The following is a 26959-nucleotide window of genomic DNA, read 5'->3' on the forward strand; positions in this document are numbered from 1 at the left end:
ATGGGAACCTGGTGTATCGCCACCGTATGTCTTTGCCATAAAACACAAGAAGTGACTCAGTTCAGCTTTACTCTTGCCTTTGTCACTGTGATTGCTACGTTCTTATCTGCTTACTTTTTAACTTTTCTCTCCAAGTTACTATCTTATGCCACCATTGCTGTATTTTGTACACTGTTTAGCACAATGAGCACATTCCTGGTTGGCTCTTAGAAATTATTGTAACAAAAGTGATTAATAATGATATTAACAGTAGCAGCCTTTCAGACCATGCATTTTACTAGGTGATAATTCAAATCTCAGCATTCTGCCAAGAAAGCTTAGTTAAACTAAAAAGTGTGAAATTAGTCTGCAATTTTCCAGAGAACATATAATTTATTACTTGCATAAGCAGGTGATAATGCTCACAAACGCTTTTTCAAAATTGCAAATACATAGAAATACAATTTTGTAAACTGGACCTTTTTACTGCACAATTAACCAAAAGATATTTATGTAAATGCATTATTACTCAAAAGTTTGACTCCAACATCATACAAGACAACTTGTTGATGTATTGGCTACTAGACACCAAGCTCAACAGTAATATTTTGATCTTCTGTTTAGTTTTGCTGAAGATAGTGTATCTACTTCTGGTGTTTAGGTTGTTTCATAAATCATACGAAATTATATGTGTGCATGGCTGCTTTACTGACCTGAATAATCAATACAGTGAACTAACAATATTATACGTGAATGCAGAATTTGCATTCAACTTCAACAAATATTCAAATGTACATGATTATAATCCTGTGGGTTTTTTTGTCTCTCAGCCTTGAAATTCCATGCTTCTGAAGGTCATTTATGAGAATACTGCCAGGAAGAGAAGACATAGGGAGCAATGTAAATTGATTTGATATGTTCTATAAATATTTTCCAAAGTGTTTTTGCAAGGTTGACCAGATATATTAATTTGGTAAGATGCCTTCGAAATTCCTGTTGCAAGTGCGCATCCTCCATAGATCTGACATGCAAAGTCATTATTCTGCTTATGAGGGTTAGAAAGCTCAGTAGGCAAAAATCCTTTCACGCTTTAGATTTGCATTTAAATTTAAGTAAAAAAAAAAAGTTGTTTTTGCTGTCCTGTTTTAGGTCTATATCAAATTCCACTGGAAATTCCTTTCACAGTTTAGATTTGCATTTAAATTTGATTTAAGTAAAAAAAAAAAGTTGTTTTTGCTGTCCTGTTTTAGGTCTATATCAAATTCCACTGGAAATCCTCTTTTCAGTCAATCTTACTGCGGATCAAAATTTATAGCCACAATTCCCCAAACGTGTTCATTCTTATCTTTATGCCTAAGTAGTTCTGTTGAGTTCAGTGGTTTACCGATATGTAAAAAGTTAAAACATGCACATGGATGTACGTAGGATTGGTTCCTTAGTTGTCTGAATATCTTTGTTCACTTCAGCAAGACTCTCATGACTCCACACAGCTGTCTATTCACAGAAAATCAAAGAATAGGTACTTCAACTGCTTTAACGGATGAGTGAAATGGAAAACTTCTAATTAGATCTTGTGTTAGGATCAACATTAACCTGTTTTACTCTTAACATTCTTAGAAACACTTCACAATATTTGTGACAGTTGCTAAAGACTGTACAAAGTAATGAAATAATGATATTCTGTATCCATTTTTGCTTTCAAAAGGGTCCTTAAACTTTTAAAGAAAATGTTAGCAATGAATATTCAGTTATGACTTGCATTTTTGGGGCTGCAATTTTTATTAGAATCAAATTGACATCATATATAATTTAGTTACAGCAAAACCCTCCTTATTTGGTAAAAGCTGAGGCAAATTTTTGGACAAGAGTTTGTTCTGAAAGGACATATAGAATTCCATAAATAGCGAGAGAAAACTTACAATTGGAGAAGGATTTTAAAACAAGTAGCTAGCTGTCTAAGATACAGTTTATTCCCTGGATTAGTGAAAGGAAAGAAAGAGAATTTCAATTACAACGGTTATACAATTGGGGAAGCATTTTAAAACAAGTAGCTAGCCAAAACACAGCTATTTATTGTCTAAGATACAGTTTATTCCCTGGATTAGTGAAAGGAAAGAAAGAGAATTTCAATTACAACGGTTATCTGTTATGTATATTAAAAGCTTTCCATTTTCACTGGTGACAACCACAGCATGCACACCACTATTGACTAGAAGCCTTTCATGAGGAATGGATTAATAGCATTTCCCCCTCTGGTAGATATAAATATTTCATCTGTAGCTCAGGAAAACTTCAAATAGTTAAACTGTTAACAATACCATTCTCCATTCTCCTGCCTGCTACTCCTCCCAGAAGTTTTACAGCAGGAAAGCCTTACAAGGGTGGAAATCAGTTTTCACTACAGTATAGCACATTCACTATATGTCTTGACTTTCTAAATGCCCCCATGTCATATGGTCTTCTTGTTCTTGGTGCATGTAATTACAAGTATAACTGAAAGCAGTGCAGTCTAGCTTCAAAGGGAGGCATATTAAGACTGATTCAGCATGGCTGTATTATCCAGATCTTTACCCGTCCTGCTACAATCCTGTCCTTAAAGCTATGGGAGCAACCCTCTTTTCACAAGAGTTGGGGCAAATCTCAACCACCTAAGAGTTTGAAAAGGGTTTTTACTTTTGGTGCAAAAGATTAAAAACAAGTAATGTGAATCCTTGGAGGTTTTCAAGACCCAGCTGGAGCAACCTGATATAAATTCTGTGTTGATCATGCTTTGAGCAGGAGGTTGGACTAGAGACCTCCTGAGGTCCCTTCCAACTATAATGTCTGTATAAATCTGTACTATAGTGGCCTTGTCATGGCATCATGATGCCGTCTGTATGTTGCAGTTCACATGCTCATGTTTCTATTTCCTTCTACCGGCTGTTTTCTGTTGTAGATGTTTTCTACAGAAAGTGGCCACAGTCATCTCTCATCTCTTTCTCCCCAATAAAATAAAAGCCTTTAACACACATCTATTGAGCTCTAGGAAATCTCCAAGTGACCGTGCTAGAAGAATTTGGATGCTCAAAGGAAGTGTTGACTGTGAACTAATTCTGTAACTCTGTTCAAAGTGGCACCCACCTGCTAAATTGGTATTAAGCATGAAGTGTACCTTTTCATTTTGTTTGTTTTCAAAATTTTATTGAGCTTTGAGCCATAACAATATAGCAATTAAAAGCATTCTGCTAACAAAAAAAAAGGGGTGAAAGCATGCCTCACTACTAAGTTGCATTGAAGGACTTTCTGAGTTCACCCAATGTTAAGGAAACTTTTGCTCATTTGACCTAGAGAAATTAAAACAGAGATACAATTATAGTATTGCATTACTACTTCATGTGCTGTTGGTTCAGAAAATAGCATGCCTGGTCTATGCTAGACTGTTAGGTTAACTAGTCCTAATGGGCACTAGAATTTTGAAGACTGGCATAAACAAATAGTATTCTACTAAAATACTAATTCTCAGAAATCCCTTTGCTTTTCATATTTAACTTCTCAAGTAAATGTTCATAAGTGTAAATGTTTCCTAATAAGTGAGTAGAAGTAGTTCCAAATATCAGAGAAATGAAACAAAAAACTATGCACAAGCCTATTCATGAATATTCCCGACTGGCTTAACACAGCTATCATCGCCATTCAGCACTCGCTACTCACCACGGAGCTTCAAATAGATGACATAAAATAGATGGAGAGACAGACGATAGATTATTCATTGAGAGTCAACTCCTACAGGGAGAGGGCTTACATTTCTCTGATTTTTGTACTCCCTCATGATAAAGGTTACACTGTAAAGAAATGCAAACTGTCCTCCCATTCAAGTAATAGCAGGGCCTGACTGTGACTACTTTGATAGATTTAAATGAGATGGGAAGCATCAGATGTTATAGTTACCTAGTCTAAGACCTCACTGAAAAAAACCAAACCCAAACCAGCAAAAAATCCCCCAAAGGATACTTAACAAAGCTGCCCATCCCCAAAATTTTTCCATTATGCAAAATGAGATTTGACATTTCAGATTTGTTTTCAAAGCACATGGGAGGAAAAAAAAAACCAAAACACTTTAAAAAGTTAACAACTAAACAGAAGTTATCGAGAACAGACAATCACCTTATAACACAGCACCAACACAGGACGTGTAGGAGCAATTCAGAGCCTATAGAACCTGAAATTTTATTCCCTCATATCTCAGCTGAGCAGTTACTAATGTATCGAGTATTCTACTTTCACCTACCACCCTCCCCACATAGCTTGATTTGAAATATCTTCATAGAAAGTAATTAATTGTCAAAACAAATATATTTCCATGTCAAATTTAAATTGTAATAAAATTAGGTTTCTAGCAATAGCAACAAACCAATAGAAAAATGCTAGTGAATGTGAACTACTTTGTTTTTATCATGAGGTAAACTCATGGTTGATTGGGCTAAACTCAGATAGTTGGTAGATATTAAAGTTGATATTGGGCATCTGAGTTAGTGTTTTGCAAGCACAGAAACATATTTTGTCATTCAAATAATGGGAAAATGCTTATGTACTATTAGGCAACTCATTCGGAAATAGCGTCAGCCCAACATACTGTTCTTTAATATACCCTTAACTCCCTGGGAGTCTGCGACTGCAGTGCTCCAGATCTCTCATCAGTAAGCTAATATTTTGCAGCTCATCTCATCAGCATAGTTTTAATGGTCTGAGGAATATGTATATGTGAAACTTAGGGAGTCTAGTGGTTTGTCTGGAATACATATGCATAAGACTATATTCAGACATGGAACTGGTATCAGTCAAGTTCAACATGCACACCATCCAATCTAAACAGAGCTTGAAGCAACTTAGCAGGGAATAACCTAGCCTTAGGAAGTAGTAATTATTCCAAAGAGACAATCAAGTCAAAAGGAAAATAAAAAAAAATTAATTAGCCATCCTGTTTTGTTTGTAGAGCTAGGAATAAAAACTTGAATTTCCAAAATACAACAAGAGAAGATGCAGAAAGATGTTGAAAAAACGCTTTCCTTTATCCTAGGGACTTGTTTTCCCTGGTAGATCTAGCAAGAAAGTCAGACAGAGATATCAAGGCTGATAAGAAGATTAAAAGGAACTTAGAAAAACTGAAAAGACAAGTTCTGAGAACTGAAAAAGTTCTAGAGAGTTGAACCTTGGAGGGATAATTTTTACAAACAGGTTAACTAGAGCATGAGTCCATAAGCAGCAGAACTGTGCCGACTCCATTTTTGAGAAGGGGAACCGAGCAGAGAATTTGCACCACAGCCAAGCCCAGAGGTGGTAGAGTACCTAATTATTGCCCAGACACAGCATACATTAAGGAAGACAAGATCTAATGTAGGGATCTAAGTTATACGAATGGCAAGGAGAGAGCATTCATCAAGGTTTGTAACTACTAAATAAAGGTAGAGAAGCAAGGTCAAGAATAATACAGTGTGATTAGGTCCATATTCTATTCTGTTTGCTTTGAAGAGGAAAAATTTTATTCTAACATTTCTGTAAGTCTCTTTTTCTTTTAGGAACAGTTCCCATTTTGAAATCATGATGCACAAGTACGGATAGACTTCCTACAGAGAAAGAAATAACTGTTGATAACATTAAATAATTTAGGAAAATATTCATATATTTTACAGTAAATAACATATATAAGTTGCTGAGCTTGTACTTCTTCATCTCTACCAAGACTTTTTTAATTTGCTTTTTTATGATTTTATTCTTTTCTCTCCTACTTGACAAGGTACTGCCTAAATATAAAACCTGTTGCTAAATCTATGTTAGTTCTACTAATTATTTTAGCATTTTATTTTGCCTACAGCATAAATATCTTACAGGAATTTAGCTTCTTTTTCTGAAAGATCATTTGAGTACTTTTTAAGAACTTACAAACTGTTCTTTGATCCCACAACTACTGTCTTTACAACCATTTTTCAGTTGGTTGGTTTGTGCTTTACGTTACTGCAATGTTTTACCTGTCCCTTTTTATAGACAATAAAATCAGGTATGGAATAGCCATCTACTTGTATTCAGATGAAGCAGGAATATTGGAAAAACCCATGCTATAGAGTATTTTAACCACCTTTTCTCTTTGAAGAGAGCCACAACCACTCAGTATAAACAAATTAAGTAGGATAAGAATAAATTTTTAAAACACTTAGATAAAAATATTTCCAATGGGTAACTTTTGAAAATGAATAATTTTGAAGCCAGGACATTTATAGTTTTTCAAACTACCCTTGTCAGGTTAGGCGACTTATCTATACAGGTTCATTCAACATTCAGAGAATTTAAACAACATCCTGTCCATATGATGTTTTCACAAGGAATGCTAGTACAACTGCAAATTTTAAGAAAAGCCCAGGATCTCCTTGAGTAACTCCATAGCACGTTTGCATTGTTTTTAAGTGTGCTTCTTGCCTGAAAGCCTATGTGCTTTACAAAAGGATTTTTCCTCTTTTGGAAGGTGAGACTCTGGGTACCCTTGTCTGAGTGTGCAGGGCAGCGACGGGGTTGCCAGGAGGCCTACGCAGCCCCTGAGCAATGGCCAGGAGCATGTGGATACCTGGCACCAGCAGAAGATGGGTGTTAGTGCCAGCTGGAGCTCAGGATTGCTCTGGTGACACATGGAGAGAAAAACCCAACTCCTCTGAAGACAATAAAAAAATCCTCATTGATTTCAATGTCGCCAGTATTTACTTGGCACGTCTGTTTCCCAGATGGCAGAAAGGGATAAATCTGAATGTCCCATTTCCTCTCCCACCAGTGGACTGAAGGGGAAGACAACGGTGTATTTAAAATCTTCAGTCACTCTCGTGCATGCATGCATGCAATACTACCCTGACTTAATCAGACTTTTCTAGTTCCTACAGATTCTCAGTGAGATGGTTTGTACAGGAATCCTCCTACTATGCAGTTACATCTTTAAAGTGCAGTGGAGTCTAAATAACAGCATATAAGGATTAAGACTTTACCTCATTTCATGACCATTTTGCTATTTTTTATGTCATCTAACATACAGACTTTATCTTCAAGTCTGAAATGGATGTCAGTAGCTGTGCTTCAGACATCACAGTCGTATTATTTAACTTATTACAACTTCCAGTTTACATTAATTACTATTTTTAACATCAGGCTTAAGACACAAAAATTAAATATATGTATTTAACGTTCATATATCAACACGTTTTCTCAACTAGTAGCATAGCTAATGGATTTTTATGGGCAAATTCTCCAGAGTGGAATTGCTTATTTACAGTTGTGTACAGCATATGCCTTTTCTTAGGTCAGCCCTTTTGAGGATTTTAGTGAACAACATGTGGATTCCCCCCCCCCCCGTGACTTTCTGTAAGTTCAGAATGGATTGGATTTTGTTTCCATTTTGTTTGACATTACGCATTTTTGCACTTTGATTAGAGATTGCACCTACTAAACTAAGATACTGATTCCTAAATTTCTGTGGTAAATCATTAGATTTACTGTGCAGTACCTTGAATAAACCTCGATATCAGTTTCAGGTCTCTAAAAAATATATGCAGTTTTGTTTGTTCATGGTCTTATCTGCATCTCAGCTGAAATGTAGACTGTTGACCAGTGCCTGTTTTCAGACTTTTTGTGGCCATAAATAAAACTATACATTTTTAGAATCAGTTATGTTAGAATTCAATTATCAAATGGTAAGAAGTCAGTGTCAACAAAGTCATCTCAAAGAGTCTTCTGACACGGAAACAGCGATGTGTCTCAGAAACAGACACATATCACAAAAGGCTGCTTATTCACGCTGTCTATACTTATGTGAATTTAACAATGACATCTTTATGAGGGCAAAGCACTGTCAATCAATCTAACACATGCAGGTAAAACCACTAATATTGCTAGTAATTAAATTTATTACAAGGGTGAGTTCTCAAGACAGAAATTGGATCTTAATTTTTTACAGAATACGGTCCATCAAGACAAAACCCAAAATTCGCTTAACTAGTACAGTAAGCGGTGTAGAACCCAGAATCTTCGTACCATTTATATCACCAAAACCATTTCAAATCTATGAACAGGTATTTCAACAAGACTAAAGACAGAAGATTACTTCTTGTTTCACAGAAGGTAGAAGTAGTGAGTAGGTAAACCCAAACTCATAAGTTAAAACAATGACACACTTGTTTCAACACTAAATTTCAAACAGGAGCTTGCTCTTCAGGCAGATGCATAATTAAGGTGAAACATGCAGAGTGGCCAGTGCCACAGGCTATGAGTAATATTTTTGGTTTTATACATGATAGAGAAGTTTTCAAGAAAGTTACTTTAGAACAAGAGTAGAAATGCTGAACTGCTTAACAGCAAGTAGTTAAAGGATGCCACCTTAAAATTAATTATTTTATCTTCAGATTTATCAACAATTCAAAACAATTAAGAAAGAAAACATGGTTGCAATAACTGTGCTTGTTTATGCATTAGTTACAGAATGGTATCCTTTAATGAAAATTTTTATCCAAGGACCAACACCTAGGCTCTTCCCAAAGCTGGTGATTTAATTAACCTGGAAATCTCTGTAGCTCTTTCTAGAAAGTGTTGTACTTTTCTGGCTGGACATTAAGCCCACCACAGTTAACTGTGGTTAGCAAACTTTTTTTGACCCATAAAGTAAAGCAAAGCCAAGCCACTCATTAGTCTCAGAGCAGAAGCACCACAGAACCTTTAAGTAGCTTATCGGCTGGATAAAGCAGCATGAAAACCGAAATTGGTTATGTCTGCACTCACCCAAAATTGATACTGAAATCAACGAAAACAGCTGTAGAGCCTCACGAGATAAATAAGTAAATAAATAAATAAATAAATCTACAAACAGTATGGTTGGAAATAGCTAAGAAACTGCAGCTAGGAACCAAACTGAGCAGCAGTACCACTGGTAGCTCAAACTGGTGTAGAGGGAATCACAGTGTTTACTTGTAAAATGAAAATGTTACTTTACTAGACTTGTTTAGAATTAAAATTTATATTGATATGCAAAATTCTGTCCTTAGAGGCATTTATAATTCAAATCATACCTGTTGAGTTCACAGAACATAAAATCCTGCTTCAACTATGATCTTTATTATTTTAAATTTGTTTATTATTTATATTTAAGCTTATCCAACATGAATGTATGTAGCATTAACAACTATGCCCAAATATACACAAGAACCCACAAACCCAAACTGCAAATAAATAGTGCCCTTGACAGCTACATTATAGAAATAGGGAGCAATGGAAATTTTGGAACATGTTTAATAGTGCATTTTACAGCTCTAGTCATTGTTTATCTTGCCTTTCACTGTCATTCAGAAAATGCATCTTCATTGGTAATGGTACACATAGCAACCAGCAAAGCTTTAAATGTATTGTTTCCCTTTTCTTGTGGAGTTTCAGGAGCTGAAAATCATAATGAAAACATTAAAAATTGAAAAAGGTAAGTACAGATGGGAAGAGCGAAACATCTCTGAAGTTCTGAAATGGAGATTTGTGACAAGGAAATTTAGAGAATGATTTTTACGTAGGTTCTTGTTCAGAAGGCAAAAAAAAAAAGCCACATTTCGAATATGACTGAAGAAAATCATCTCCATCTTCTCTCAAAATTGGAAATGATGATTTGTAAATGAATAGGATAGTATAGCTCTGTGTGATTCTCAATGCACCTTTCCTGAAGCTAACTTCAGGGTGACAATGAAACTCACAAAAGAAGAGAATAAGTCACATTTCCTAGAAAAAAGTCTTAGGAAAAAAGATAAGGACAGACTCCAGGTACTGGTAGATCATCCCATGCAGAGATATAAAACAGCTGTGACTAAACTCATCTTCACTTGAATGACTGAGATTGCCTAAATCTTTATCGGTTGGTCAAAATAAGAACAGGGTTTCAGTGCAAAGTATTGGTAAGTACTGTTACTCAGACTTCATTTAATTTAAAACAGACAGCTTTGTTTTAGCTGCATGCAGTACAATGCCATTTTAAATATACGTGGAGAGATTAGTGGCTGAACCAAGGTGAAGCGAATAGAGGAAGACAGACAGAAGTACAGAAGGAGCTGGAATGGGAAAAGGAGCAGCAGCAGAGCGATCGCTATGTGACTGCACTCCAGAACAAGCTCCGAACCTGCGGTCTGTTGCAAGGAGAGGCAGCAGAACAGAGGAACGTGAGACTTGGACAGGTAGTTTGGACTAGAGGCAATGTTTCCTGTTATTTTCTAATGCTTACCTCATTATGGCATAAGCTGTTAATTAAAATATATTAATCTCTTCTCAGAAGGAGTGCAACTACGGGTCCCAGTCGCCATCATAACAGCCACTGAGTCTGACAAAAGAGTTATCACAAAGACTGCTTGAGGCATCAGCAGACTTTTCCCCTGGTGAGAGAGCTACTGTCCAAAGACTGTTTTATTCTTTTTTCTTACAGAAGTATTCCACACTGTTAAGTAGCTGTGATCCCAATCTTTATTCCTAGACTTTACAGAGAGTTTGGGGCATCTCTGTGTTTGCAGGATGCAGTGGATAAAGCACTGGCTTGTAATTTGAGGAAAATGGATTCACTTGTTGATCTGTCACAGCGTTTCCTCTGTTACTGAGAAAATCTCTCAGTCTTCTAGTGTTTCAGTTCCCACTTTTCAAAGCTGTGGGGGGAGTTCTTCCCTACTTCAGTAGTGTGACACAAGGACAGAGACATTAAAAGCTCTGAGGCGGACAGATACTCCATGAATGCATGCTAGAAACATGTACAAGATAAAAAGAGGCCTATAACCTCTTAGAGAAGTGAACGTCAGCAGTAATTGATATATATCAGCTAGAAAAAATACTAAATAAACAATGTCGAAATTCATAGTAACAGGTATAGGAGCAACTGTGGGAAATACAAGGAAATCTGATTACCCTAGATAAAGAGAAATATTTGGCACTGCACTACAGAGGTCATCTCAGAGCAATGGAAACATTACCTTATCCTTGCTTGATTTTTAATTATCTCTAGTTGCCCAGAACTACTGCGTGTTTGAGAGAATTTTAATGCTTTCAACTGCAGTTTAGGTAGCGATAGCAAAACCCATGGATTTTCTCTCTAATCTCTTCCTCTGAGTATCTGTTAAAGACATCACCAGCTAAGTCCTTCATTCGCTATGCTTTTTATAGTATTTCAACTACAAAGTGCCAATTAGACATTATTTTAACAGAAAGAGTTGCTAGTTCTTAAAAACAAAAAAAAACCACCACACAAAAAACCCCTGTAGAATAAAACCCACTCCTCATTATAGTGACAAACCAGATGATCTATTCTAAAGAAAGAGAAAATGAAAGGTAGAGGAAATTCATGTTTTGGCATCTTTCCAGGGATTCTGTTAGTGAGCCCTCTGGTTTGAATGAAAACACTATATTTGTTATAATGTTATAAGCAGTTCTATATGAACTGTACTCCTCAGTGGAGACTCTCCGGAAAACCATCTTCCTTTTCTGTGGAATGGATGAGGGAGAGACATTTTGAATAGCTACTTTTTAAATGTGAATACAATTCATTGAAAGAGGATAAAAGCATTAGGAAAGGATGAATGTAGCTGAATTCTACACCAGTTAAACCTGCTATGAAACTAATAATTAAGGGTTTAAATTAAAAATATCAGACAGCTTCATGCACTGAACAGGTTCTGCATAAAATTTCCTGGAAATCAATGCTGTACTTCATTATATGACGCAAATTATAATCTTTCATCTTCTAATACTTAACATATATAACACTTTAAAAAATAGTATTAGCTAAGTACCTTTAAAAGGATTTGTTACAGTGGAAAACTTAAAAAACACTATGAAAATTAATGAAAATCTACCTCAATCTAAGAGAAAACAAAACTCCAAGCAGAACTGTTGTTGAAGTAAACTCTGTCCTGGAGTCTTGTCCAGGGTGTCTTTCACTGTATTTCAGAAACATCTCAAAGTAGTTTTCAGGATTCAGTGGCTCTAAGAACCTAATAGATTTCATGCTCAAATAAGTGAGAAGAGTTTATTGTGCTTTCAAAATGCTTAGTATTTAAAAGGCCTCTTGGAGTCTGACACCTTCTTATTCAATTACCTACAATGAAACTCCAGAGGGCTGGTACATTTTTCTCTTTAGAACTCTGTTTTCTGACAGTAGGGGATTTCTGAAAAAGTAATGTCCTACACAAAACTTAGAGGAATCAGAGACTTAGGACCTCTTAAGTGGGATCATTTCCTTTTTACGTCTTGACTAGTTCTCTGATCAGCAGGGTTATATTTTTTTTTTCATTGTGCATCCCTAGAGCTGGCAGACTGTCTGGGTACTCTTTAATCTTGAAATAATATTTTACACTTTTTTTAAGAAGAAGTTGGGTCAGGTTTTCTGAACACAGAAGAAATTTCCTTTCCATAATTTCCTTTAGATTAATCCTTTTGTACCTCAATGCCTCACACCTAAATATGTTCCAGTGGAGAGCAGGTGAAAGTAGTCAAACTTTACTCAGACAATTTCTATGAAAAAAATTACTTTCTGTGGTCTTTATTCTAAATAGTATGAAAATTTTAAAGTCAAAAGCCAAAAAAGGTTGAAAATGCCAGAGAACTTTACTGTAGGCTGCCTTCTTTCATCTACTTCCATATAGTCAAGACAGATGCACTCTGTATGATATTATACTGGAAGTGATTCTCTGACATATTCACCCAAAGCTCATCTGAATCTCAAGGGCTGGAGAACTAGAGATATGTTGAGTTCTCATCCAATTTATCAAAATATTTGTAAAAGGAGACATCAAAATCAAAAGCCCAATGTAACCGAAGCCTAGACTAGCTTTCTGGACTGATTACCAGGCAAAAAAGCAGACCATCTATTTTAAACTAGCATTTAATACTCCACCAATAAACTAACCAATAAGTATAAAGAAAGAATGACTTTATGACCACTGGAATACTTAAGCTTTTCTTTGTTCAAATTCAGTATAAGCGTAAGGCGTTAGACTCAAAATTTGGATTAGTCAACCCTTACAGCTATGACACTGACCAGGTGGCTATTCACTAACTTCTACTCCCTTCACATTCCCACCCCTACCATAAAGTAGGCTAGATTCAGTTTCAAAAGCAAACTGCTGAGCCTGTCCTTTTAAATATAAATGAAAGCACATTTAAATCCACAACACAGTAAAATCTAATCTTTTAACACAACAGCAGCAAAAGCACTCTATTAAACATCGTACCTCCCTGTGAATTGAAAACCCTTTCAGCAAATGTTGTTTAAAGTCCAAAGGGCAGTCTTCTACTTACATCCCTACCGATTTTTCACAGCATCTGCCAGAAGTGAGCAAAACTCTCCAATAAAATAGCAGTTCGCAAAGTTTACAAAGGTCATTCTTATGGAGGTAGTATCCAGTAGTGAAAGGAGAGACCATAAAAAGAATCCCAAACTCTACTCTTCAGTGACATTCAAATTGTTATCAGTAATCTTTTATAAGAATTTTTAAGAGAAAAAGTTGTAATAACATGCTTTTGCTCCAGGTATTTCTGAACATGGAGATATTTCAGAAACCACTGATGAAATCCAAAAGAGGATTACTGAAAAGGTGATCAGGATAAAGGATCTTTTTAGGAAGGTGAGCTTCAACAAACAGCAAGCAGCCCTCAAATTATTTAGTATAAATCCCATAATGAAAAGAATGTTAATGATATTGAACACTTATGGAAAGTGCTAAGGAGAATTCATGTTGATATTCATGGCACGGAGAGCATTTCATGAAAGTGGCCCTATGCAGTAATTACTATACCATAAAATACCAGTGCTTCATTTAGCATCGATTTATCTGGTATAATGAAAATGAAACCATGAATGAAACTTGGGGTTAATTCAGGGTCGAGGTGGATTCTCCAGCACTGTAATAGTCTTAATTCATGTTATGATTGGGAGCTTTACCGGAGTGTCCCAAAAATGGTTCTGCAATACTAACTTTGAAAGTTTACTAAAGCTCTTTTAAGCTTTCTGTTTTTATTCTGAACATTTTTGTTTGTCCTTATACTCTTGCTCATGCACTTTGCTCTTCAAAGCTTTTTCTTACTTCTATACAATCCTATGCTGTATTATAATTTAGTATTTTTCCTTTTTAATTTACTTCATCAGACACAAACTCCCACAGAGATGATTATTTTAGTTAACCATCCTTAGTAAGTAGAGCCATATGAGTGTGCTGTTTCTTCTTTGCTTTGTCTTCTTTTCAATTTGGGTGTCTCTGGGGATCCTAAACTATGATCAAGATTTTATTCCTCATATTTCACAAAGATGAGGATTAGTAATAAGTGTTTGTTTCTTGATATTTCCCGAGGCACAGTGACCACTAATATTGTAGTCATGATTATTTGATGACTCAGATATAATTATTTTTTAACAAACTCATCTCATTTACTTTCAAGTGAAGACAAATTTCTGTGTGACTAATTTTTAATCGACAGCCTCAAGAACAAAATGAGTAAGCATTGAGGAACTATTCTGTTAAAGTCTGGCCTGACTGAGCATTTGTTCTATTTAGATGCAGACAGAGCTCTCCATAATGACCACTTTGTGGGATGCTGTCATCTCCTTGATCTTGTATAGTTTGCATTTTCTGAATCTTTTTGATCTTTCTAATTGAAAATGTAATGGTAGCGTGCTTATATTACTGTGACTTGAAACTGCTAGATGAGTACCTCCACTTGTACTTTCCCAAGTGTAAGAACTTTTTCATATACATGCACTTCCCAAATAAAATAGCTATTCTGCCCTCCCTGTTTAAGGTACACACTCACTATACAGTGCTTAATTTCTGGAACTCTACTATTTGGGGAGATTATTATTCTGTCAGCATTGGTTTTTATTGCTTGTCATTGAGACACCTCTCTCTTTTGTTCTGTTTTAATTTTTCCGTGGGTATTTATACATTTGGATTACCTTTGACTTTTTAGCCATTACTTAAGTTTTTACTGACACAGATTTTTCTACTAACATGGAGATACAACCTCTGTGGTCACACACTTCCCAGTTCTGATCTGGCCTGTAAGTACTAAAATACAAATCAACTTGCATCACGATATTTTCAACCTGACTGAAACCAATAAATCCTGGAAAGTTTACACTGAGAACAGCATGGATAATGAAAAATGTTTCCTACAAGTACCATTTCCAATTTTAAGTGGATTTACTTCAGTCTTGTTCAGCTTGCTTTCTGGTTCACATTCAGCAAAGATTTTAGTAAATATAGTGACAGAATATCCTAAAAAAATAATCATTCCATTGCTGGTATTAGTGATATTTGCAGAAAAGAAATTCTGTTTTTTGAAACACATTTGTGCCAGAAATGAGAGTTTAAGAGGCTGGCCTTCTTCAAAGTCTAAGTAGATACAATATCTATTTATTTATATAGCTAACTATTTTGTTGCTTAATTTGCAATTAAACTTAACAGAAATCTGTGCTGAATATTAGCAATATTGTATTCAGTAACTGAATACATTGAAATACAGAACTGAATACATCGATACAAACTACAGAATAAACATTCACATTCATTATTATCCATGGCAAACTACTGAATCAAGGAACAAACTGAGGAATATCATTATGTGTACTTGAACGACATGTTAGCAAACAAAACATCTTTCCAACGGCACATTTTGAAACAGAATCAGTATCCTGATTCACAGTCTCCTGTGTCAGTCAACAGACAAAGCTGCTACTAAAATGTTCAAGGTCTTTATTTATTTAATGGTACTTCTAGTATTATTGGGCATTAGCTCAAAATGATTATGCAGATGGTTATTGCTTATGTCCCCAAATTATCATTTGCTCTGAAAAGCTGTGTAGAGCCTACAAGTAGTTTGTGTGACTATGTGCCTCCTTCTACAAATAAATGTCTACATTTTAGTTGCAACACAGTAAATCATCTCATAAGTACAATTAAGGTGAAGCACTGATTGATTTGTTTCAGAATGGAAACAGAAGTACTTCCTGAGAAACCCTTTTGTAAAAAGCAGTCTCAGGTAGGACTCTGACTTCATTGACTTCAAGAACTTTGTGCCTTGCAGGTTGATGAGAATGTACAATGACCATTCCATTTAATGTCATCTTCATCTTTATTAAATGGGTTTACTTTTTTTTTCCCCAACAGCTATAAAGAAAGCAGAAGTAAATTTTTTTTTTTTAATCATTCCTGTACTGAGCTTGAGTACACGCACTTTCTTATTTTAAATAAAACGAGTATCTGGTAAATAAATTGGATTAGGTCAAGAAGGTAAATTAAACTTAGAAGAATTCAGTTATCAAAAAATTTTAATAATTAATTAATTTTAAAAAGTAGCTCCAAGAGCATGGCTTTAGAATTGCAGATTCCCTACTGTTCTTGGCTTTACAGTTTTCCATGGCATGGTTAGTGTTGTTTGATAGTATCCTGGTATGCACATATGACAAATGAACGGCTGTGTGCTTTCATATACTACTTTAAACATTTGAAAAACATGGAAGATACTAACTTGCAATATACAACTCAAATACTCCAAAACAGATCTGGTAGACTCAGAGCTACTTGTCATATAAGGCACTAAGTAGTTCCCACTAGGGGTGTTGAAGTGATTGACAATGTCTAGTCTTTAAAGAGACATAGATTAACTCAGTTATACTCTCTGAGGCCTAATGGTTTGGCAGACTGATGATGCTGCAAGAAGCTCAGACATAATGTAATTGCCTCTTTCGCTTTTTTAATACATATCAGCAATTACATGTTAAGTAATGTACTAAGTAATAATCTGTCCTTTTCTCCCAGTCTTAATGTGACCAGGTATTATCCTGTACAAAATTCTTTTTGCTCTTAAAGGTTGCAAATTTGCTTTGTGTCAAACTGAGATCCTTGTTCTCTTCTTCTAGTATATTGTGGTCCGTACAAACCCCTGTTATGTTCGCTGTTATTAGGGGAAATACTAGAACAGAATAAATTAATCCCTGGGAAAACGTTAGTAACGTTGTCCACTGCGTAATTTTGCTTCACACACAACCAAAGTCAACTTGACCTCTACAATGAATAGGTCATTACAAGAAAACAATTTGTACAATCTCCTACTATCACAGGTTGGAAACAAGGTAATTCCTTCCAGGTTAAAAGTTTTCTCTCTTATTGGTATTGGATCTTCACTTTATGCTCAAGGCAGGAGAATTTACTCTCCACCACAAATGCTTTTTCACTTTCTTACTACTCTTGCTTTGTCTATAAGACTGCTCAATATAACCTACAGAATTGTAAAAAAATTCTCTCTTTGTTGAAACTAATTCTAGAATAAGTAACAGGTCTATAAGGTGCAAATAAGCAGTGGAAATTACAGTGGAATCTACCTCCCAGGCAAGATTTTCCTCAAATTCTTATATTTCATAACTCACTTCAAAGTTTTTCTCTATCTGCTTATGTCACTGTCGAGGTCCACTAGACATTCCTTTGTCTTCTTCCCATGGTAGTGAAGAAACAAAGTACTTAATTTTACAGTGCTACCTTTGTAGCACTGGAGAACCATAAGGTAGGCTTCACTTGTCAGGTGGATTCCTCCGTTTGGAGAAAAGAATGACTTCTGGTACAAATAGGACCTTTTGTCCTTCTTATATATTCTGAGAATGCTTTCCAGAAATGTTAAGACAACAGTTGAATGAGATTGCCAGGGTTTTCCATAATGCAGGAACCAGACAACAATTCATTCAATGACATTTCCTTACACTTTTTCCTTTCATAGAAACACAGAATCAGAGAATGGTTTGGGTTGGAAGGGAGCTTAAAGATCATCTGGTCCAACCCCCCTGCCATGGGCAGGGACACCTTCTACCAGAGTAGGTTGCTCACAGCCCCATCCAACCTGGCATAGAACACTTCCAGGGATGGGGCATCCACAGCTTCTCTGGGCAACCTGTGCCACTGCCTCACCACCCTCACCGTGAAGAGTTTCTTCCTAATATCTCATCTCAATCTTCCCTCTTCCAGTTTAAAGCCAGTAATCCTTGTCCTATCGCTACAAGCCCCTGTAAAAACTCTTTCTCCATCTTTCTTATAAGTCCCCTTTATATAATGAAACACACGTCATTGATGAAGATATTAAATACTGTTGGTCCCAGTATGGACCCTGAGGGACACCACCTGTTACTGGTTTCCACTTGGACATTGAGCCATTGAGTATAACTCTTTGGATGCGGCCACCCAGCCATTTTCCTATCCATCTAACAGTCCATCTGTCAAACCCATCTCTCTCCAATTTAGCAGCCAGAATGTTGTGGTGGACGATATCAAAAGCCTTACAGAAGTCTAGATAGACTACAACCATAGCTCTTCTGTTGTCTAGTGATGCAGTTATTCCATTGTAGAACATCACCAGATCAGTCAGGTGACTAATACTCCATAGTAGAGCGAGGAATATGTGCTAGGCATATCAGTGCAGCTGGAATCCCTCTATAGAAGGAATGGGGAGAAACTGAGCCTCCAAGTGGAGCTTACCCAGGTGAACAGCATTGCTTCTTTCCAGAACCCTTAATAATTTGCATTGCTTTACCTCTCAGGCATTTGCATTGATGGATCCTATGACAGTACTGCTAAAAAACGCATCTCGGTCATTACACTGGCTAACCTTTGTTCCTACTGCTTATTCTCTGTTTCAGCATAATGCTGTTAAACAGTCCTTTTATCATTACAATTTTCACAAAAAAAGTCTTTATTATCTTTTGAAAAGACATCTTTGAAAAGATACTCATTCTCACCCTCAGAACAGATATTTCATCTCCTCCATCACTTGCACATTTATTGGTTAATGTTTTAGGTTTACAAGTGAAATTGAATGTGTTTTGGCCAAACCCATATTAAGATTAATCCCTCTGATCATATTAAACTTCAATTCCCTGTCCTCTTTGGCCACCACAACTCCTGCATCCCATGTAATCTGAACTATTTCCCAAGGCCTGAAACACACCTTTTCCCTCACCCACTTCTAAACTTCCCTGTGACTCTTGCGAGTTCAAGAACACACTTTCACTTGTCATGTCCCCTCTGTCTAAAACTTATTTCCTCTTCTCCCTAAGCCACTGAATCATTTCTTTAAATCTCACCTTAAAACCTCCCTGCTCTCTTTAACCTATGATTCACAACCTCTGGAAAACATTTTTGTGATATTCTTTATGAAGCATGTACAGTAAAAAGGAAATTTATTGTAGTCTTGTTGAAGCAAGCTATACTTGGAAGTACTAAAGTGACTGTGGATTAAGGGTCCTATAGAGTCCACTCAAGATCGATTGACCCTTGCAGATTCTATTGAAGTCTGAGTATTTACATCCACTCAACTGAAAACCTCATACCTACACCCTTGCAGGCTTATAGGTGGTTGTCTTTCTTCTTGGGTTTGAACTCATAGATTTACTCCAGATGTCAGGTGACACCACTGAGTTTTGCCCAGCTTCAATAAGGTGCCTATTCTGAGCCCAGTAGAACTGAATAAAAGGATGCAGTTCTCTTATCTCTCTTTCCAGTGACCAGTACCATTTCCCTCATCCCGATTTTAAATACTTTCCAAAGACAGCAGCAGTAGAAATGAAAAAATCACAGCACTCCTCTGTAGATACAACTAAACAAAGGAAGAAAATTTCATCATTGTTTCCTTATCTAAGCAGTCTGCGATAGATGGCAGATTCAGGTGTCTATTATAAAATCTGAGCAAGACAAACAATTTGATCTTAGATTAGCTCTATCAGATTCAATGAGAGGATGCAGGGAGGCAAACTCACTAAGGCAGATGGGCTACACGGTGAGGATGAGCTCTAAGAAAAGATATGTGTGAAAATTAGTAGGATGGTGTGGCACAAACCATATCATCCAGAAACTCATATGAATGGTACCTATTTATAAGGCTGGTATTCCTTCCCATTCACAATGCACTCATCATTGTAGCAGGTAATTTTCTGTACTGTTGTTGAAAAGGCAATTTAAATCTAGCTTTTTTTTTTTGCTCAGCTAAGCATTTTATACTCATGGTCGGTTTTATGCTTTAGAATAGTCTTGGGATGGAACTTTTTACCCTTTTTATTTAACTGACACTTGCTTGAATATATTTTTTTTTTATTTTCAAGCCTTTTCTACTGGTCAAAGCACTAGAAATGGAAGAAGAAAACTCCAGTTTACATTCACGTGGCTCCCAGAGTTAAGACCTGAAGAAAACATTCTAAATATTTAAGGCTTGCAACACATTTTTCAATGTTGATAATATGTTTTGGAACATATTAAATTGTTTGCATGCATAAAGACATTATACATGTGCACGCACATTTTCTGCATATAGGAAATCACAGAGGTAGAAACACAGACACAAATGTTGATGTACTACTGTTAACAGCACATCACTGCAACCTGGATGGTAGCACAGGGATACAAGCAAAACCTTTTTGTCTCCTGAGTGATTACTGGTATATGAGAGGACAGTGTAAGAGGAAACAGACTTTGCAAAAGCGGGTACAGATTCAGTGGAGTTATTTTCATTTGACATGCAAATATGGTTGTTTATGGCCAAATCTTTTCGACTGCTGTCTGTCTCTGAAAAGTATACAAGCTTTAATTGAATTAGCAGTCAATTTTGATAAAAATACTGTTATGCAAATCTATTTCTAACAAAAGCTGCTGTGAACAACAGCTTTCAGATTTGTTATTCTGTCTTTACAGACCTACAAGTGGGGAAAAACACAAACTGAGAGTATGAAATGAGGATTTCATTAATACCGCATTGTACCAGAGAGTACAGCAATACTTAGTTTGTGTATGAGGGGTACCTGAATAAGGAAAAGAGATGAATTAAAAATATAAATGCCCAAATCCTTACTTTTATTCTGGAGCCCTCGGTCTGTAACCATCAAACCTGCATTTCTTACCCTGTTCTTATACTTCATTTTCAACTCCGACTATAATTTCTAGGAGGGATATACATAACAGATAGGCACTCCAGCAATGATGGTTAATAACAATAACAAGTAACTATAATAAATCATGGATCTGTTGGGGAGGTTCAGTGTATGTAGGAAAGTTATGGCTAGCCTTTATTCTAGCTCTAAATCTCTGCAATTATGAGGATGCTATAATTCTTTAAACTGACTTCATTTCTTGAAAGTTCATATTGTCATGTAGTTCGTGATCATATTGACTTTCAACTTTTGTATGCTGTTACCACTTAATTATTGCAGGTGTCTCAAAAGCATAATAAGCAAATGTAAAATATTACAGAAGAAAATTAAACCAAGATAAGATTTCTATTTGATTTATAAGCAATAGAGTTTGGAATACACTTTTTTTTTTAAACATGCACATCAAAGTAAGTAAATAAAATTAAATACTCACTCCTGTTATGTAACGAGGTCTATACTGGATGGTTCCAAATAAGCCAAGTATGACTATAATAATGTGTATAAAATTTGCCAGGATGGGTGCCCACTGATAACCAAGGAAGTCAAATATTTGCCTCTCGAGCACAGAAACCTGTGATTAAAAAGCAAAAGCACAAATAGATTAGAACAGACCAGAAACCATCTATTAGGTCATTTCCCCTTCCACACCCAAGATAATTGCCCTCAGTTAAAAAATACTTCAGTCAGCAGTAAAATGAAATGAGTTTGCAGTGTTTCACCTTCTTATTTTAATGAAAGCTGCATCTCTCACTGACAGTTTACTGCGTTACATTCAGTTAGCTAAAATATTCATGTGGGCAATTCTACCGAGATACTAAACTGTTGACTCGGAGAGTATGTTTGCAGGAGGAGAAACACAAATCATTTTGTTATATACACCAGCAAATGTTATAATGTTCTAGGGTATCAACGCTGAAAATAAGTGGTAGGCTTGCAACATCTTCTCAGCTACTTTGCTTCCATCCACAAACACCATCCTTCAGCCTAGTCCTTTCTCTTTACTTCCATTATGTCCCTACCTTTTGATTTTTTTTCTCTTCCCGCTATCCCCAGCTATCCTGTCAGTGGGCTTTTACCTGTAACCAAATGCATGAAACTTTTTGACATCGTTCTACTGATAAGGACTCCAGTTTATCTCCTCCCACTGTCACAAACATCAGCTGAAGTATAAGCTGTTAACCAAGACTCTAGATACTTAATTTTAAAAAGTGAATTAAAGGACAACCTTGGGCTATTGACAACTGTTTTCAAGCAATACTGTTCCAAGCAGATAGATAAGAAAGAAAAAAACCCTGCATTTGTAACAGTATCAGTAGAAATAATTTCAGAATTCAAATAGCAGGTGTCCCTTAACTGGTGTTCGGACATTACATTAAAATACAGCACTGCACCCTAGTACATAGGCAGAATGGCATGTTTTGACAAAAATAATATTGATGTGAATATTAGAAGGCAATGTAATGGTGAAGCGAATTTAGACAGAAAAGGTAAGGAGTTTCTTTGGACACCATTCCAACAATTTCACTAACTGGAATGGTGAACAGATGAGTTTCATGAAAATGCAAATAATAAAAAAAAAAAGAAGATTAATAATAATAGTAATGATGATGATGACAACAATGCCAACACCACACACAAAAGAAAGAAAAAGCAGGCTGTTTCTTTATAAAATCTCACTACATGACAGGTGACTATTTACTCAGTTTATGTTACGCTGTGGATTAATTGAATTATGTGAATCTGCCACACCGTTCACTTAAAAAATAACACCTTTCGAGATCAAGTACTAACTGGATAATTAACTATTGTTCACCACCGTTCTTGCATGATATAGCTATTGGAGAGTTTTTAAATTTTTGTGCCACAGTCCTCTGCCACACCAACCCTTTCTTTTTGAAATTAAGTAAGAAAACTTGCCACTAAAAAGACAGCCTACACTTACACCAGCATTGTGAATATACTGGCATATACTGAACTTTAACATAGGGATTGTGAAAATAACCCTGGAGAAATTTGTCAGCCACACAATTTTGAAAGTTCAGGGTTTCCTATCAACGACTGAATTCTTCTCTGCAGCAAAGATTCCCTTCACACAACGCATCCAGCTTATAGCCAGTCTTTGTATTTTTGCCTACCATTTTATTTTACAGGTTTATTGACAGAAAGAGATTCTGGTCTTACATCAGCCAAGATCTTAATGAACCGATTTGTGCTATCCTACAATTCTCCCTAGCAAAGCAACATCATAGAAGAGTTCCCAGAATCCCAAGACATAATATTCTAATGGTGACAATGTGATGAAGAAAGAAAAGGAAGGCCAAGCTGTATTAGGAACTTCCTGAAATCTCAGACTGCCTGTGCCTCTAAGTTTATCATTCAGAAATATCTCCTTGACTACTGACATAGTCATTTATGTAAAAAAGACCAACATGTGGCATAAAGTTGTGTTATGTAGGTCTGTGTGAAGTCTATTCGGGGTACCAGCAAAAGACCTGCTACACCTTAGGTGCTGTTAAACAGGTAACAAAGGGAAAATGCTCACTGAGCACAGAGCTCTTATTTTCATCAGCTAAACAAAGAGTAAATGAGAATAGCAAAGCAGTAGCAAAAAGAGTCTAGACTACACAAGCTTCCAGTATAGAAACAGTAGGGATTCAGCAAGTAAAAAAATACATGGGATAACGCAAATCATTGAACCAGTAGGAAATCATACAGTTAAGTATGCCAATTATAGAGGAAAATTGCAGTATGGTAGTTAATTATATAAAAAAGTAGAAAACCTGATATTCCTGAAATCTTTAGGTTAAAAGGAAACTGCACCATGAATGCATCAAGTACCTTTTGTTTTGTTGGGTTGTTTTTTTTTGTGAAAGATGCAGTAGTTCCACCAAAACTTGTTTATGGGGCTGTGCTGGATGTATGGCTATTCTGTGTGAATCTTCACTTCCCACACACCAATGTGCTGCTTTGTTTTTTGATAACTAGCAATTTCTTCAGTACCAAGCAACCACTCCCTCAGATTTTGTGGCCACACTGAAACTTTCAGTGAGGGGACCTAGCAGAAAACATGGCACACAAGGCAGTGGGTAAATATTGGCTGTGCAGAACAAGGAGACAAGTCTGCACTACCTCTGTCCCTGTGTATCTACCTCATGTTTGCCATAGGCAGACTTGCTATTAGACTTTCTCCTGTCACTCCAAGGAATCAGCTGTGTGGGTGGACTGCTGGAGATGTGAAATGGCAGCCTTCTGGTAGGCTGTGTGGAGATAAAATGCTGCGGAAATGCAGCTGCTGTTCTTTAGAAGATCAGAGTATCGCACCAAGGTGCATCACAGATTTATCAAATGGAAAATATAGGGCAGAACCAGATCTTTATTCCCACTTCCTGAAGAGATGAAGGTGGAAAGAAAATAAAAAGCAACCCACAAACAAATAGAAGAGTAATACGGACTTTCTACATGCAGTTACTTTAAAAAAATCTCATTGGGTCTGCGTTTCTAAAAGGGGAAAAATGAAAAGTAGGACAAAGTACTGACAAAATCTATTAAAAACAGTATTATGTAGCTGCCTCCTCTTCCACAGATGCCAGAATCATAAGGGATTTCCTTACATAGCAAGAGAAAATATAGATCTGATTTTGAAAGGATGTTTTTTTCCTTTACTTCAAAAACTTAAATTTTTTGGTTAAACAACTGCATGTCTTTCTCCCAATCACATCCACCAGCTTCAAATATTTAATGTTTCAAGAACATTACAGAAAGAAAGGAAAGGACTGTCAAAGAAATATTAATCTTTAAAGTCCAGGAATAGATAAAGAATTGTTTGCTTGCTTTCTTTTTCTTCTGGAAACAAGAGTTTAAAATGAGAACAGGAAAGAGGAAAAATGGATGCTTTGGATGAAAAAGTACACTATGGTAAGAAAAGAAAAATATGTTTTAATTTAACTCCATTTTATTAATGCAGTGAACCCAAAATGTAAGGTTATAAAGAGTCAGTTCCTAACGTTAGAAAATAAACATCCACCACACTGTCTTAGGCTTCCAAAAAAAAAAAAAAAAAATCATAGACAGATTAGCATATGTAATCACTAATAAAATTATAGAAGAGTTAAGTGTAATTACAGTGAACCACTTTTACTAATGCCTTATTTTTTTCCAGAGTTCTACTAACAATTTTAAAAATAAATACAAAATAAAAACAGCCTGTATATTGTCAAGTTGGAATAGCTCAAACTATTTCCAGATTCTTGTCAGAGGCTGGTTGTTAATAGGTTAACAGTGTTATTGACCTTGAGGGATCTAAGAATTGAATTTCCAGAGGATAAAGAAAACCATTTTGAGATGATTCTTAAAGTATATGATTGGACAAAAATTTCAGACAGGAACCACAAAGGAGAAACCAGTCAAAAAATGATTTATAACACAAACTCCAAAATGGAAAATGACAAAGTGCCTTTCTTCAGAAAGCTCCTTGAGAAGAAACTCAACCACGACTACTTCACAATGATACAGAATCAAAACCTTGCACTGATATAAATTAAAGTGCACACAGGCACTCACACGTCAGCGAGTATGTACGGCCCCTTTGGACAGCACAGAGGCACCCAGTACGCTGGGGTCTGGGGCAGGGTCACACTCAACTGAGGGACTCCCCAGCTAAGCGATGGTAACAGGCTCTCCATTCACCCCAAAGGAAGGAGAGAGTATTAGCTTAAATCGCAGTGAAGGAGAATTAAGCAACCATGGTTTATATCATGAGTGGTGCAGGCTAAGAATGAGCTACAGAAATTAAGCTCTAATCAGTAACTCATTAAGTCCCCTCAGCTCAATTGTGCTGCCCACAGCTTCTAATCATTTGCTTGTGTTTTTAAGTTAGACACATAGTTTTTTAATGACTTTCAGTTCTTGGTTCTATGGCACAGAAAGTTAAAAAGAGCCCAATAAACACCAGTATTTTGGGCCCATGGCTTATGAAAGAATTCTAATGCTAAAGCCTACCTGCGTCACCTACAACATCCCCAGCTAACCCTCCCCCAGCACTTCCATCGTTTTGAGGCAGAATGCATATATTTCTGCCATTCCTTGGAGAGATTCATTTAATTTTTCATCAAAATTTCAGATAGTACCCTGAGATAGAGGGCCCAGTTACTCAACAAATTATCCACAGTTACCCAGCAGAAAAACAGGGTAACATTTTGAAAGTCAAATCCATACAAAATACACCTACACATTTGCAAGTGTGCACATACATTTGAGACAAGTCCTTTACTGCAAGATGGCAGGGAAAGAAAAAGAGATTTGAATTTTTTTTGTAAGAAAGGCAAAACTAAAATGAAGTTCTGTGAGAAGCAGTGGACAGAATGGTATTCTCAGTACAACTAATAAAAACCATCACAAGCACAGATAATTCAAGTTAAAATCAAGAAGGAATTAGTTTCTACTTGTCTATTGGCTCCTTAAAGGAATCACATATACTAAGCCCCTGTCCTTAATCCATTTAATGTTACTGAGAGAAGGAATAAGCCTTCACGACACTTGATAAGAAGCTAATCATAGTTTTTAAAAATTCTGTGTAGGACCACATCCCTGCACCGTATTGTGTACAAGTGGATTTCTGCTGTGACCTACTGAGAACAACAGGGTTCTCCATAGGTACAGAGTGTATTCCAAGTCTCAGCTGCTGCCTTCTGTTGGGGTTTAACCCCAGTCAGCAACTCAGCACCACGCAGCCACTTGCTCACTCCCCCACAGTGGGATGGGGGAGAGAATTGGAAGGGCGAAAGCGAGAAAACCCATGGGTTGAGATAAAGACAGTTTAATAGGTAAAGCAAATGCTGTGCACACAAGTAAAGCAAACCAAGGAATCCATTCCCCACTCCCCATGGGCAGGCAGGTGTTCAGCCATCTCCAGGAAAGCCGGACTCCAGCACACCTAACGGTGACTTGCGAAGACAAATGTCATCACTCCCAACGTCCCCTCTTCCTTCTTCTTCCCCCAGATT

The 26959-nt window shown here is 36.4% G+C and overlaps 1 protein-coding gene across 1 annotated transcript in view; it reads right to left on the reverse strand.

Moving 5' to 3' along the window:
• The window catches only part of LOC104158845 (sodium/potassium-transporting ATPase subunit beta-1-interacting protein 2-like), a gene marked incomplete at both ends in the record, with an annotated part of 45266 nt that extends 21689 nt beyond the window's left edge, over window positions 1–23577 (reverse strand). Inside the window, 2 exons of the mRNA XM_009696603.1 lie at window positions 21391–21528; window positions 23533–23577. Of these exons, the coding sequence (XP_009694905.1) occupies window positions 21391–21528; window positions 23533–23577 (183 nt within the window). The remainder of the gene's footprint in view (window positions 1–21390; window positions 21529–23532) is intronic.
• Window positions 23578–26959: the final 3382 nt, after the last annotated feature.

The sequence above is a fragment of the Cariama cristata genome, unplaced genomic scaffold (assembly GCF_000690535.1).
Source record: "Cariama cristata isolate BGI_N322 unplaced genomic scaffold, ASM69053v1 scaffold8400, whole genome shotgun sequence".
Taxonomy (NCBI): Eukaryota; Metazoa; Chordata; class Aves; order Cariamiformes; family Cariamidae; genus Cariama; species Cariama cristata.